Here is a 14,846-nt window from a genome sequence, read left to right on the forward strand (position 1 = left end):
AATTTTAACCATAAAGAAAAGTCTTTTTATTTAGAAAACTGATGAGAAAGCCAGCTTTCCTTAGTGGAAAATTTAAATGATGGAACACTTCTGGAAATTTCATTATTCTTAAAGTACATTCAGCAATGCAAATGAGACAAACATGACTTTGCCTCATAGGAATGAAATGGTGCAATTGGATCGTGATATTCAAGGGCTTTCCTGGCTCTGGATTCTTTGATCTCAAGTCTTCAGAAAGTTGCTTTAATTCATGAAAGGGAAATACAGTAAAACATGAAAATTCTTTAGAGGAAAAAATTGAAAATTGCTGCAAAAAATTATTAACCATAGGAAATTTGGAGACAAAAAAATACTGTAATTCCAGAATACATGAGTCCCAAGAAAACGTGAACAGACATCTTGCAGGAGATACCACTAAAGATTCAAAGGCTTGAAGCCAGCTGGAGAATCAGGATTCACTTTCTGATGACAGTACCAAAAGCTGTCCTCAGGGGTGAAAGTGATAGCCACGACCAAGTTAATTCTGTGAAAGAATTGTTCATGGTCGCTCAGGAGATAGGATAATTCCCCTCAAGTGTCTGAAGAACTGGCATGTGGAGGTAGGATTAGACTTGTTCTTGGTGACTGCAGAGGAAGGACATCATGAGGAGCAGTGTGTACAGAGTTCATAGCAATTGCAATTCTGATGTAAGGAGAGATTTTCTGCCAGTAAGAGCTGTCTGATACTGGAGCAGGCTGCCTCCAAGGCGCATACGTGCAAGAATCCAAAACTTAGAGCAGGATCACTTTAGTATGCGTAACCTTTTAGAGCAGGGGTCTTTAACCTGGGGTTTGTGAACTTGTTTTTAGAGATCTTTCTGGGATGACATTTCAATGTAGTCAGTTCTTATTTTGGGGATCTTATTTTATTTCATACATTTAGAAAACATTTCTTATGAGATCAGGTCTGTAGGCGTCATCAGTTTGCCACGAGAGTCTGTGATTCAAGGAAAGGTTAAGAAACTCCATAGTAAAACCATTGTGGTTTCTGCAAGTGAAAATTGGGATTGAAGTAATCTATCCAGAGCAGTTGTTGGGAGTAAGTAAGCATACAAGCCAGGAGGAACCAATGGATATGATTGATTTAGCTGAAATCTTCTGCCTTATCTTAAATTACTTTTATTTTTAAGGTGCAGTATGATAGGCATTGTGGTGTCAAGGATAGAAATTGGCTTAAATGTAGGAATCAACTAAATAGGGAAAGTATAAAACCGTGGAGCTCTCAGAGACAGCACTAAGCAGATTTTATTTAGCATTTTCACAAGTGATCTGGAGTATTTTACATAGTAAAATCTCTAGGTTTGTAGGTGACATTAAACCCTTTTGCATAAAAAAATGTCAAGCTTCTGGGGAAAAAACAATAAGAACTGACAAGCCTATTTGAGGAGAAAGAAAAATAACATTAAATTTGCTCAAATTAAAATGTGTTGCTTTGGCCTTTAAAAAGCCAAGTAAGTAATGGGAACCATTGGATGTTGGGTAAAAAATTACATTCTGCCCTTCTAGCAACCAGAATTGTAGGACACCCTTGTTTTATGCATCTTAGATGTAACAGTTGGGAAAGTAGGGAAAAAAACAACTCCAAAGCCCTCAAGGAATGACAGGCCCCTGATACATGAATTCAGTGTTATCACTCGCACACAAAACATTCATTCCTGTCTTTGCTGGTGTTTTCCCTTCATTTCTTTACCTATTCATCCTTCAAGGCCCAGCTTAAATCTCACTTTATTCTATTCTAACCCCACCAGTGTCTTCCCTTACTCCTCATCTATGGGTTACCCTTACACACTTATTGGGGACAAGTTGCCTAGGTGTAAGGGATTCCCTTGATCTCCTCTATTGACACAGGTCAGGAACTAGTCTGAGGGCAGTGCCTGGGACGGCGAGAGATTAAACCCTAGAGGCAAGTATAACTCAGGCCTTATGAGTCCAGAGCCATCCATCTGTCCACTATGCCATGCTTCTTCTCATTGCACATATTACTACTTTAAATTGTTTTTCCTGGTCTCCTGTATATTCACTTTGTCTTGTCTTCTCTCTTTCCACAGTGCTTAGCCATAGTGCTAATAAGCACATAATGCATGTTGACCCAGTAGTGGTGTGCGGGGACGGGCCCGTACAGGGACTTCCGACTCCACTGCCAGTTACCACTCTGTGTCTCTTGCTCTTAATTTTCATAGTGTCCCCTGAAATTAGCATGATCATTAGTTCTGCTTCCCTACTGCGCAGCTGTTCTGAATGTACTACAGCTTGCCTTCTTCAGCACTGCCCGAGGTGTTAGAATATAGCTGTCTTCCAAGTAAACTTCAAAGGAGTTTACCTGTTCCTGGCCTGGGATTGGGGAGTGGTACACTATGCATACAGTTAAATAAATATAACAACAGAGGAGGAGCCGTCAGGAAAAGCTTCAGATGGCAGTTGGTAATGGAGCTGAATTGTGAAGGAACCTGGGGATGGGGGAACATCCAGGCAAAGGATTCAAAGCTAGAGACAGGCGCTGAAATGATGAGTCCAAGGAATACCTACAGGATTGTTTGAAGGAGTGACGTGGAATAAGACCGGTGGGAGCCTTTAGTAAGCACTTGGTGTGTTTGAGGCACAGTGTTAGGTAAGGAGGATGCCAAGACAGCCATCCCTGCCCTCAGAACTTCCCAGCTTTCTCATCCATAAGCATGGCTCACTAGGCTACCAGCAGTGCACTGAAACCCCAGGTCATCCAGAGTTTCCCTTGAATGCAGATTGTCCATCAGATTGTTCCCGTTTTTCTGGATTGTGACCACTAACTGATCGTTAAGGTCAGTCCTGTTCTTTGATGAAATCGTAATGTGTGGAAGCATTCTTCTTAAACCATGACATGCTGTAAACATATTCAGGAGCAGGATGGTTTTATCTTTTTCGTGGCCACCATTTTTACCTCAACATTATAGTGTATCTTTTATGGCAGCTAGAAGCAAATACCTTGTGTCTTTCAAGTCTGCTCCATTTGGGTCGTTTGCCAAGTTCCTGTTTCCAATTTGGAGGACATTTAAGGCTCATTTTCAGAGCAGAAGTGACAGACATTCCCTAAACTCACCCCAGTTTATTGACTCCACTTTACTAGGTTCTTCTTGACACCTTTTGACTTAAATAGCAAAGGAAGAAGAGGGTTTTTTCCCCAAGGTATTTTATATCCATTCTTATAATGTCCAATTTTTTAAACACTAAAGCTTTTCAAGGAGAGAGATGTGAGAAGTGAAGAGCTGGCTGAGGGACAGTGTCAGACAGGATTTGGTTTTCTGGTCCATCGCTTAGGATGGCGGAGTGACGGGCTGCTAGCAGGAGATAAGGACATTTCTCAGATGTGAAGGGGATGTTTAGCAAGACATTTGCTCACCTAATGAGGGCCTTAAGCCGAAACTTGAGGGATGTGGTCTGTAATGCCACTGATCCTTAGTCTGACAAGCACTGGGTATTCTCATGCACTTAAACTAGCTATTGGGAAGCATATTTCAAAAGATTTCAGAAAAGGCTAACAATTCCATGGAGACTTTAAGAAAAAAATGTGCCTCAAGGTGGCTGGGAAAACCCTGAAAGACAGAAGCAGAGTGTTTTGAAAGTAATGATTTACTATCAAGGTGAACAGGAAGGATCAGGCATTTTTTTGTACCACTGGCACTGTTATACTCACAACACTCCTTTTCTCTAATAAAAGCCCAACTTTGTAACAATTTTTACCTAGGTTCTAGTAAAACATAAAGTCTTTCCTACTTCTCTTATGAAAAAGGGGAGGACAAGTTGGCTGGACAATAATGCAGCTGGATGGATTCAGAATTCTTGAAATCACCAGACACTTAAAATAGACATTAAAGGTTCAAGGTTGTCTTGGCAGGACCCCTCCAGCAAAGTTCCTCTGGGGCCTTGACTCTTCCCTGGGCGTTGTAATATTTGAATCAGTTGATTGGGTAAAACCTTAAATGGCAAGCTTATCCAATTTTTAGTTGACACAAAGCTGAGAAGGGTTAGCTAGCATACCAGAAGGCAGTCAGGACCTGGATAAATCTCAGCACACTTAGAAGATTGGTCTGAATCTGGAAGAAGGAAATTCAGTGGGAATTGGGTTCAGACATGAGCTTTGGTCCAGATGAGTCAGCAGTGTAACGTGGCGGCTGAAGGAGCTGGTGGCATCTTGCCATTATGGCAGCAGGAGCTTATGCTTTGCAAAAGTCAAGCTTCTAGGAATAAGGATGCAAAAGGCCCACTGTATTTTGTTCTGATAATATTTCATCTGCATTATTGTGTTCAATTCTGCACCCTGCAGGATGAGAAGGAAACTGATAAACCGAGGATCCAGAGGAGGAGAGTCAGGATAGGGAGAGGCCTTCAGTCCATGTCATATGGAGATTAGTTGAAGGAACCTAGGATGTTTAGGCTGAGAAAGAGAACCCACCGAAGGGAATATGTTAGCTATATTCAGGGATGTGAAAAGCTGTGATACAGAACCATCAGACTTGGTCCCTTTGGCCCCAGAAGGAAGAACTTGGAGTAGTGGGTGGTATTACAGGAACCAATTTAGGCTCTTTGTCAGGAAAAAATTTCTGCCAGTTGCCCCAAAGTGGAAAGGGCTGCCTTGGTGATGGCTTCATCCTTGGAGGTCTTCAAGCAGAAGTTAGATTACCATTTGATGAGTGTCTGATAGTGGGGATTTTTTCTAGGTGTAGGTTGGACTGGATGCCTGCTGAAATCCCTTATAACTCTAAAATTCTTAATTTCTGCATCATGAGCCAACAAAACCCTTAATTTGTTCAGTGACTGTTGCTTACTTAGGGTTCTAGAGAGTTGGTAAATTTTGAAATAACCTCCTGATGAAAATATCTGTTTTGCTACTTATAGAAACAAATTGGAGAAACATGGTGGAAACCTCAGATGGACTGGAAACATCTGAAAATGAGAGAGATGCTTCATATAAAGTTACTGCACCTGAAATGCCCAGTAAGGTTCCTGTTAATAAGCAGCTACCCCCAGTGACTGCCAGCAGCACTGCCTCAGCTGCAAACCCTGGGAAATGTACAGTGGGTGACAAAGATGAAGTGAAGCCAGATGACCTGGAGTGGGCATCACAGCAGAGTACAGAGACGGGGTCTCTGGATGGGAGCTGTCGAGACATTTTGAATTCTTCTATCACCAGTACCACAAGTACTCTTGTACCGGGAATGCTGGAGGAAGAAGAGGATGAAGATGAGGAGGAGGATGAAGATTACCCCCACGAGCCCATATCTGTAGAAGTGCAACTCAACAGTAGAATTGAATCATGGGTCTCAGAAACCCAGAGAACTATGGAAACCCTTCAGCTTGGGAAAGCCCTTAATGGAACACAAGAAGACAATACAGAACAAAGTGGAGAAGAGGAAATCGAGGGTCCAGAGCCGGCAGATCCAGTAACTGACAGTGAGGAGTGGACAGCTGACAAACAAGCAGGCAATGTCCAAGAGAAAGCCAACAGCTGCACTTCTCTTAGTAAAGAGCATTCTGATCCTATTACAACGTAAAAATGCATAACTCAGGAAATTAAAAAAACTATATATATGTATATATGTGTGTGTGTGTGTGTGTGTGTATGTGTGTGTGTTTGTGTGTGTGCGTGTGTACGTGTACACACGCACACACATACGTACATAAGATTAACTGTAAGGGTTGCAGCCATTCCCTTTTATGCTTCATCTCAACATTTTGCACTGTTAATGTTTAATAAGTGTATTTAATTCCCTACAGAAGTATTTTTGTAGTTGTCTTTGTTACTCGTTTCATGATGATCTGTAGCTTAGCTTTTAATTAACATCAACATGTATTTCTAAGAGCTGTCTATGAACATTTTGGCAAATAAGTTCTAACTTTTTTTTGTGATAGAAACTAGTGTTAAAAGATCAGTTTTAAGAGAAATACTTTGAAAATGCCTACTTAGGCTCCTATTTTGAAAGCAGAAGATACAAGTTTTAAGCTCAAAAGCAGTTTATCGATATTTTCATTCAGAGTATCCCACTGTACTTTTAATTTCAGACCATGTCGTTCTAATGAAAGCAGGGAGGTGGGGGTGGAGGAGGAGATGGACTCTCCTGGCTGCTATGAAAGAAGTGGAGATGATGATAATGCATCAAAAATAAAACCACCCACCTCGTGGAAAGGAAAAGGGTCATTAGGACCGGAAACGTTTCATGCTGAGTTTGATGAAGCTTTAGAAGCATATTTCAAAGGCTGTTCATCCATTTAGAGAGATGCACATTGTAATGAGATAAAATAATACCTCTCAAACTGTTATGGTAGAGGAGGTGTCCAGTGACAGTCTGTGCTTGTCACAGCTAATTCTGATTTTCTGCTGTTACGGAAAAGTAAACCATGATCACCCTCATTCTGATATTGTTTTTTACTCACTTACCTCAGGAATGCTGTTGTACATGATCTGTATTATACAGAATTTGGCATGTTGTGACAGGTAAATATTTAATAGTTAAGTGTAACTGTATATGAAGCACTTGATGTAAAGTATTCCAAGGCAAGGCTTGGATATTGATAGATGCTGATGTAATCTTGCATGTTTCTGGATCTTGACCCCCTTGAGTTAAGGATCTGGTTTGACCCATAGGATCTCGTGTAGAATGAGATCTTTGCATGTCAGCTGCACTAGCCTCGTGACACATCTCCTGCATATAAAGAAGGAAGACCATGGCTACTGATGCAGAGGAGAGACAAGGCATTTACGGAACTGCAACGTGTCCTGTGACTTAAAGCTCAGAAGAGCAAATACACAAGAAGAGAGGAAGTTGTCATAGTTGTAGTGAAATTTGCCTGATGACTGTTCAGAGTAAGCAGTTGTATGTACTGTATATTTACTCCTTGATCACTTTAAAAAAAATTTGTCACTGCCCTTCTTTAGCAGTGTGTGCACAGAAACTACCTGCTTTGAGGATCTTAAACTTACTGAGCTCAGTTCTGCACCTCCAGTCAGACACCGTTACAGGCTCTCGTGAACCATTTCAGGTTTGTGATGGTGGGAGATGCAGACCGTCCCGTCTCCACCTCTTATACAAAACCAAAATAACTTTTTGCTCACCAGCTCTCACTACCTAGGCAATAAGACTGGTTTGAACATGACATCTAGGGATGGAAGAGGTAGAGTTCTCTCCTTGCCACACCACTACCTGGCAGGTTGTGCCTCCCAGAGCCAGAAGAGGAGAATTGGGCAGAATATTTATTTGTCATTGAAACTACTGTATTAGTTGGTATTTTACAGTGTTGGCATTTTAGTTCTTGGAACATTCTAGGGTTAATGATTAACATTAGCCTTCTTTGAGATGCTAATGAGTGTGTGAGACCCACAGAAAATTTGTGGATTATAGAAAATACTCATAATTGAGAGACAGATACCTAGAAAATATTGATAATTTTTTAACCTTATTACTGTGTGAAGGGGGAACACTATTGTCTTTTCCTTTTGTTCCCCAGTATAGCCTTCCTAGGCACTAAATAATGGGCATTTTAGGAATGCAGTGTGTAAGGAATGACGCCTCTTATTGTAATCACGGACAGTCCTATGGCAGATCTTACTGTCTCTACACATGTAGAAATATTAGCCAGCATTGGAAATGATGGAGGTTTTGAACTGCTGACAATCTCTCCTCCCCTCAGAAAAGTGAATTTAAGGATTCTAGTCCTTTCCGTGATGTAGATTTTCTTGCATTAGTCAGTGTCAGTGATTCAGATAACTCTTGATCTTGAAATAATACCACAACGGTTTCTTATATTTTATATATCTTTTCTGAACTTGAATTGTCATTTTAAAGTTTTTTGACTTTGTATACAGGAAAAGTTCGGGTAATTCTCAGACCACCGATTACTTGTAATTTTGCTATAGATTTCAGAAGTGTTCTATAACGTGTGCAATAGACCCTCTCATGATTGCGGTACCCATTCTGCCAACATACCCCAAGGGACCATGGCCTTTTTATAATAGGAGACAGGTCACCTCTAGAGGCTAAACCAAAATGTGGCAGTGGGTGTGCTACCGTGCTGAGAGAGTGTGCTTAAGTATTAATAATGTGCTTAGGACTTGTTTCCTTTTGATAAATTATAATAATGTTATAATTATAATAACTACAGTATGTGGAGAGTTTGTCTAGTATCCAAAAATTAGGAGTTTGGAGGGAGAAGTTTGGAGAACGAGGAGGAGAATTCATGATAGTGAAATTGGGATTCTGTCAACACTCAAAGCATAGCTTTTTTCTAATTTTTGGATAGATTATTTTATTGGGATTAATTATTTGAAATGTTATATTTCTGTTTCAATATATAGATATGATTTACTGTGTGGGTTATCACACTCCCCAAAACAGATTTTCTCACTGCCATAGCTTTGTTTGCTGTGAGGATAACTACTCATAAAACAGATGTTCATACTAGTTTTAATTTTTAGTTTAAGCCATTTGTAAATCCTGTAATATATTTCTTTTGGCTAAATATGGGGAAAATAATGCGAGGATAGAGTTGGAAGAACAGTTTTTAAAGGAACTGACTGGAGGTCATTTTTTACAGAGAAGGTATTTTATATACCTCCAATACTTGGGAAAGAAATTTAGTCAGAAGGTGATTTCATGTAGTTTATTAATTAAATATTCAGAAACTGTTCATGTCAGAATAATGCACTTGTCTGATTTCTTAACATAAGCTGGGGTGGGATGGGGAGGAGTGGGAAATGTTACATGGAAATGGGTGATGAGCTATACACGATTGAGTTAATTTCTTTAACATAAAATTTAAACTTACTACAATGTTACTTTAAATATGTGTATACAGAGTATTACTGTTTGAAAAGCTGCTGTTTGCTTTAAAAACTGTCATTTTAAGTATTTACTATAAGTTGTGCCAACTCATCAGAATATTAGCTTAATCTATTTAAAATATGGACCAGATTTTAATGATTTTTTAAAAATTGCAATGAAAGAGAGATTTATTTCCAAATGAACCCTTCCTTTTTCTTTGTTTCCCTCAACAAGCAGAGTGAAGCCATAATGAAAAGCTATAGGGTTTTCAACCCAGCCACACACCACAGAAACTACCAAAATGTCTGTTGAACTTGAAATTTGAACCCCAAGTCCTGAAAACTCGCTGTTGGCACATCTCACCTTCAGAGTGTTCATGTGTTGTGTGTAACAGTGTGTTCTTTTATTTTAAATAGTTCCTAATGAAACGCCACATGTATCTATAATTTAGTGTCTTTAAACTTATGCTCTGGTATAAAGTTAGCAAATTGAATTGGAACATGAAGGGCTTTTTAAAAAATTTTTTAGTTATTTGCTATATTAAGGATAATTGTTCTGTTAATCATTTTGGAGTAATAACAGCTTTTTTGCACTATGTAAATATTAGTGGGGACTCTTATATAACCAATAAAATGATTGTAGAAATTTGGTCGTTTATTGTAGTATAAAGAGGTGAATGAAGAATAAATATGGGAAAATCTTGGCTGAAGGGTTGTTTAACACAGAAACAGGTTTCCAGAAGAATGTTGAATGTCTCTGAAATTGCTTCAAAACCATAGCCATAGCATTCTACAGCTTGCTGAAGGTGCTTTGGCTCCAGGCCACCAGCAACTCCTCAAAAATCTCCTGAGTCAGAACCTTTGCGATGGGTGCCCTCTAATCCATTGGTTTCCAAAGTTTGGGTTGGGAGTTGTGGCTAGAATCCAAGGAATGTATGGTCAGCCAGTCAGATGCACTCCTCATTTCCAACTCAACCTCACCTATCCTTCACCCGTTACAGCTGAACGCTCCCCAACTCCTTCACCTCCCAAGACTGTTCAAGCTCCCAACGTTCTTTTCCAGGCCTTAACCTCTCAGTGAAGTTGTAACCTAACCTTACTCAGGCACCCGCAGTAGCAGCTGAGTTTGTATGATGAGAAGTTTGGAGAGTGCTAGCCTAATCTGGTAGTCTCCAGAGTTTTTTGGTTGCACACTCCTATTTGTAATTTTTGAGCATGTATGTCACATAAATGTGTTTATTTCTAAGTTATGTAAATATACTGTTGTACTAATAATATAAATTAATCATTAAGGATTTATTGTACACCAGACCCTGTGCTAGGCTCTAGTGAAACAAATACAAAGTAAAACTGAAACTATTCCTGCTTAAAAGGAAGTTACATTATCTAATTTACATAAAACAAAAATGAAATAATATATTCTATTATAAATTTCCTTATTTTATTATACAATAATAATTTTATTATATGTTAACTAAAAAATTTAAAGCCAATCTAAAATTTTAAGGCCAATAGGAAGCCACTGAAGCTACTGAGAAAGTCCCAATGGGTTTTATGAAAATCACTTTGGCAGCTGACTTGGAGTGAGGAGAAACTTAGAACAGGGAGACCCCTGGAGACTTTTACAATAGAAGCCCTGAGTTAGGGTGTTAGCCATGTGAATAAAGTGACCTGTGAAGGTAGAAATGATGAGATTTGGCAGTTGATAGGATGTATTAAGTGAGAGAGGAGATGTCCTTTATAACAGTAACTTTGTGAAACTGAGTGATTCAGAAATATGGTACCTCTGGAAAGAAAAATAATGTATAATGAGATTTGTGACCCATCCCAGCCCATCCATGCCTGCTTATCCTGTCCCATCCAAAAAGAAAATGGGAGAGGTAGGACTCTTGACTGGTTACTACCTGAGAAGTGCTTTGATGGTCACGAGGTTGATGGGTTTAGGGATATGGGAGTGTTTGCTGGGAGAAGAGGTGTGCAGAATATTCAGTAATATACCCCAAAGCTGCTACCTTGGGAGGCTGGATTGCAGTTAAGTTAGTTTCACTGAGGGGCAGACTCCAAAGCTAGGTAAGAAGAGGGAAGTTGGAGGCTTGTGCAGATGAAGGGGGGGCAGCGCACGTGGAGAATCAGGCTAAGTGATCATGTTGGAGTCAAGGCCCAGGATACTGGATATCCTGGGAAGACTGAGATGCGATCCTGTAATTAAAAAGTCACAGGGACCCTTACAAAGTTTCACTGTATTTATGGTAGATGCTAGGTGTGCCAGTGAGCAGAGGAAGCTGGTTATTTTAAAGGCAAAATATTTTATTACAGTGTCGTATAATTGATAAGGGATGGGCCGGGTTCTGGACAATTCACATAGATAATTTGTTTTACTGGATTTTTTTGTGTGTGCCTAAGGAGAGATGTACTTTTTTAAAATTTTCGAACATTTGCTTTTGTGGAGATCTCAAGTGTTGTAATAATCACAGTTTTGTTCTTGACTTTGTGTTTGTTTCTTATTGCATCGCTTCATTTTTGCATTCTCTATTTTTTTTTAATATCCACTACTTTATTAAATTCTCCACCTTTGACCCAAGCTATCAGTTCTCTTTCTTTTAAATCTTAGGAGCTCTGTTTAGAGACCACTAGGTAGCGAAGTGGGTAGAGCCCTGGACCTCGAGTCAGGCAGGTCAGGAACACCTGAGTTCGAATGTAGCCTTAGTTACTAGTTGTGACTCTGTGCAGGTCATTCAACGTTTGTCTCAATTTCTCAGCTGTAAAATGGGAATAATAGCAGCCACATCCTAGAGTTGTCGTGAGATATTCCTGAAGGGTTTAACAGTGTCGAGCACATTAGGTGCTTAAATGCTTCTCTCCCTTCCTTCCTTCCTTCCTTCCTTCCTTCCTTCCTTCCTTCCTTCCTTCCTTCCTTCCTTCCTTCCTTCCTTCCTTCCTCCTTTCCTTCCATATTATTACTCCTTGAGATTTTTCCTAGAATTCTTTTACCTGTTAGTATTTCTCATTTATTTTCATGTGTTCTTTTGGTTTGTTTGTTTTACCATTTTTTCTGCAGTTTTTTCTCTTCCCACTACCCTTCCCCACCATTTTAGTTTAATTTACTTGACATTTATCTTGCTTTTTGAGGTGATAGAGCAGGTGAGGTGTGCTTTGTGAGAACGAGTTAGAGCACAACCCCCAAACTCCCAACCAGTAGTTACCCAGAATGCAAGCAGCTTCTGCCAATTTCCGAACAGATGTGATTGTTTTTCCACAAACCAACCAGAAGGTGGTGTGCATGACACCTGCAGCAAGCCACAGTGGAAAGTGGGCATTAATCCTAAAATATGACCTTCTCTGTGGTTGCTACTTTGAACTTTGGCACTGGGAACAAAGCAGCTGTAGCTGTAGGTCAGTTGCTGATCTGCATTAGTAGAGGGAGTTTAGTAGAAAAACATTTCCTTTCCAGTTCTCTGGTAATGAAGTCAGTGTTGTGGGTTCTCCTTCCTCACCCAAATCAAGTCACTATGGTGCTGGTACGATCATTACAAACCACCGTTTAAATTACAGTTTTTGGTTTTCGTTTCATAAATTCATGGAATTTTGGGGCTAAAGAGAGCTCATTTACCCAAACCACTTTATTTCACAGAAGGTGAAACAGATCCAAGTAGATTAAAGTACTTCTTCCCAAAGTCTTGTTATTAATGCAGAGCTGTTACTATTCAGATTCTCAGTGCAATCTGTCACTTCCTTCAGGTCTTTGACCATGTGTGTTTTCCTTTATATATTAAGTTTGGTTTATATAGCATTTAGTGATTGCGCTAGTAAAGGATGGAGACTGACATTTCTGATATTGGAGGTTCAGATTGTGTTTACTTCAACTTCTAAGACCAAGGACAGCTCAATGAATTTGGCGGCCAATGGAAAGGTGGTCCAACAAAGCCCTGGAAGATCAAGTATATAGGAAAGTGGGGACCTCTTTAGCTTTTCTGTTCACATCCCCCAAACCCCTGTACTTCCCACCCTGCACCTGTCCCAATTTGCTGACATGTGCGGTAGTTAACACATCAAGTTCACAACTTTATAATGGTGGCTGCCACGTTGGACACAGGCATGACGTGACTAATGACTAATACACGCAGTGTCTGTGTGAATGTAGTTTGTGACCTTGTCTCTTGCATTTAATGCCACTTGGGTCCAGGGCACTGGTCCCAAGAAGGGCGGAAGTGAATTTAAGAACTAGTTGATATTTCCAATTGCCTCTTACCCCAGTTGCCAAAAGACCAAAAAATGAATAAAGTTATCTATTTTCTGCCTTTTGCACCTTTTGGTTTAAAGGACTTTGGCATCACAAGTGGGAATTGTAAATTTGTGAAGTATGTGTCTTTATAATTTATATGTAAACAGTATGGGTGTTCTTTTTACAGAAAGAGATCGAATCGTGCCCTCCCCACTACCCCTTACAATGTGTCTGAATTGGTACAACAGTGCCGCTATGCTGATGCTTATTTTCTCCTTAATATATTTTTATTTCATTAAAATATTTACCAATTATGTGTAAAAAATTTTTAACATTCATTTTTTAAAGTCTTGAGTTCCAAATCCCCTTCTTCCTACCCCTTGAGAGGATAAGTAATGTTATAGATTATGTCCTATAAAGACATAGGAAGTCTTTGTGCTGGCACATATTAAAGGAGAAATTACATAACTTAAAAATGGTGGCTAGTCAACAAATACTTATTAAGCACTTTTATGTACCAGCCACTGTAATAAGTACTGGGCATAAAAAAGAAAAAAAGCCAACCAAAACTAGTTCCTGTTCTCAAGGACCTCACAGTCTAACGGGGAAAACACCATGCTGACAACTCTGTATAAATAAGATGTACTCAGGATAAATTGGAAATAACAGAAAGAAGAAACTAGTGTTGAGATTTGGGAAAGGCTTCTTGTAGAAGGTGAGATTTTACCTGGGGCTTGAAGAAAACCAGGGACACAAGAAGATAGAGATGAGAAGGGAGAGAATTCCAGACATAGGGGATAGACAGTGAAAATGCCTGGAGGTGGGAGATGAGGGAAAGCCAATGCTAATAGATTATATAGAGTGGTAGAAAGTGAGAAAGGTTATGAAGAACTATGAAAACCAAAGGGAGAATTTTTATATGGAGTAACTGGGGTCTGTTACATGAGGGAGTAGGGAGTGATATGGTCAGACGTGTTTTAGATAGCTCAGTTTTGACATGAGTGAAGGATGGATTGGAGTGGAGAGTCTTGAAGGAGGGAGAACACCAAGAAGGCTATTGCAAGAATGCAGGTGTGAGGTGGTGAGGGCCATACCAGAGGGCTGAGTGAAAGGAGAGAAGGGGGCCTGTAGGAGAGATAATACAAAGGTAGAAATGACAGGACTTAGCAAAAGATTTGATACGAGGGTTGAGAGGGAAGAGTTGAGAAAGGCACCTCTGTTGTAAACCATGGTGCATGGAAAGATGGTGGTGCCCTCAACCATAATAGGAAACAGGAAGAGGGGAGAGTTTGGGGGGAGAATAACGAGTTCATTTTTGGACCTATTGACTTTTTGTGTGGTTTGTCCTTCATTCTTGAAGATGATCATGACATCAGGAAGATGATGCCATGACTTGCAAGTGGATTGGATTTTAATGAGGAAGGGTTGTGCAAAGTCACCAACCTTGCTTTCTCCTCTGGAGTCTTCTGGGTCCAATGGAGATACAGATCAGGACGACTTGAGTTTAAGATGCCTACAGGATACCTAATCTAAGAGGTCCAACAGACATTTTTGAAATGTGAAACAAGGTCAGGAGAGAGGTTAGGGCTAGCTGAGTAGATCTGGGATTCATTATAGAGATGGTACATGCTTTCTGAAGTCTTGACTTTGTGGATCTGATCATGTCAACGCCCCTCCTCAATAAACTTCAGTGACTTTGTATTGCCTATAGGAGCAAACACAAAATGCTCTGGCATCCAAAGCCCTTCATAACCTAGCCCACTTCTACTTTTCCAATTTTCTTACACGTTACTGTCC

The 14,846-nt window shown here is 39.9% G+C and overlaps 1 protein-coding gene across 7 annotated transcripts in view; it reads left to right on the forward strand.

The window, feature by feature from the left end:
• SECISBP2L (SECIS binding protein 2 like) overlaps positions 1-11,408 on the forward strand; it is a 75,243-nt gene extending 63,835 nt beyond the window's left edge. For all 7 annotated transcript variants that reach the window (XM_072622383.1, XM_072622382.1, XM_072622380.1 and 4 more), the window contains exon 18: positions 4,909-11,408. In XM_072622383.1, coding sequence (XP_072478484.1) covers positions 4,909-5,564 — 656 coding nt within the window. In that variant the 3' untranslated portion in view covers positions 5,565-11,408. The remainder of the gene's footprint in view (positions 1-4,908) is intronic.
• The last annotated feature ends 3,438 nt before the right edge of the window (positions 11,409-14,846 follow it).

This window comes from Notamacropus eugenii, chromosome 7 (genome assembly GCF_028372415.1).
Source record: "Notamacropus eugenii isolate mMacEug1 chromosome 7, mMacEug1.pri_v2, whole genome shotgun sequence".
In the NCBI taxonomy this organism is placed as follows: Eukaryota; Metazoa; Chordata; class Mammalia; order Diprotodontia; family Macropodidae; genus Notamacropus; species Notamacropus eugenii.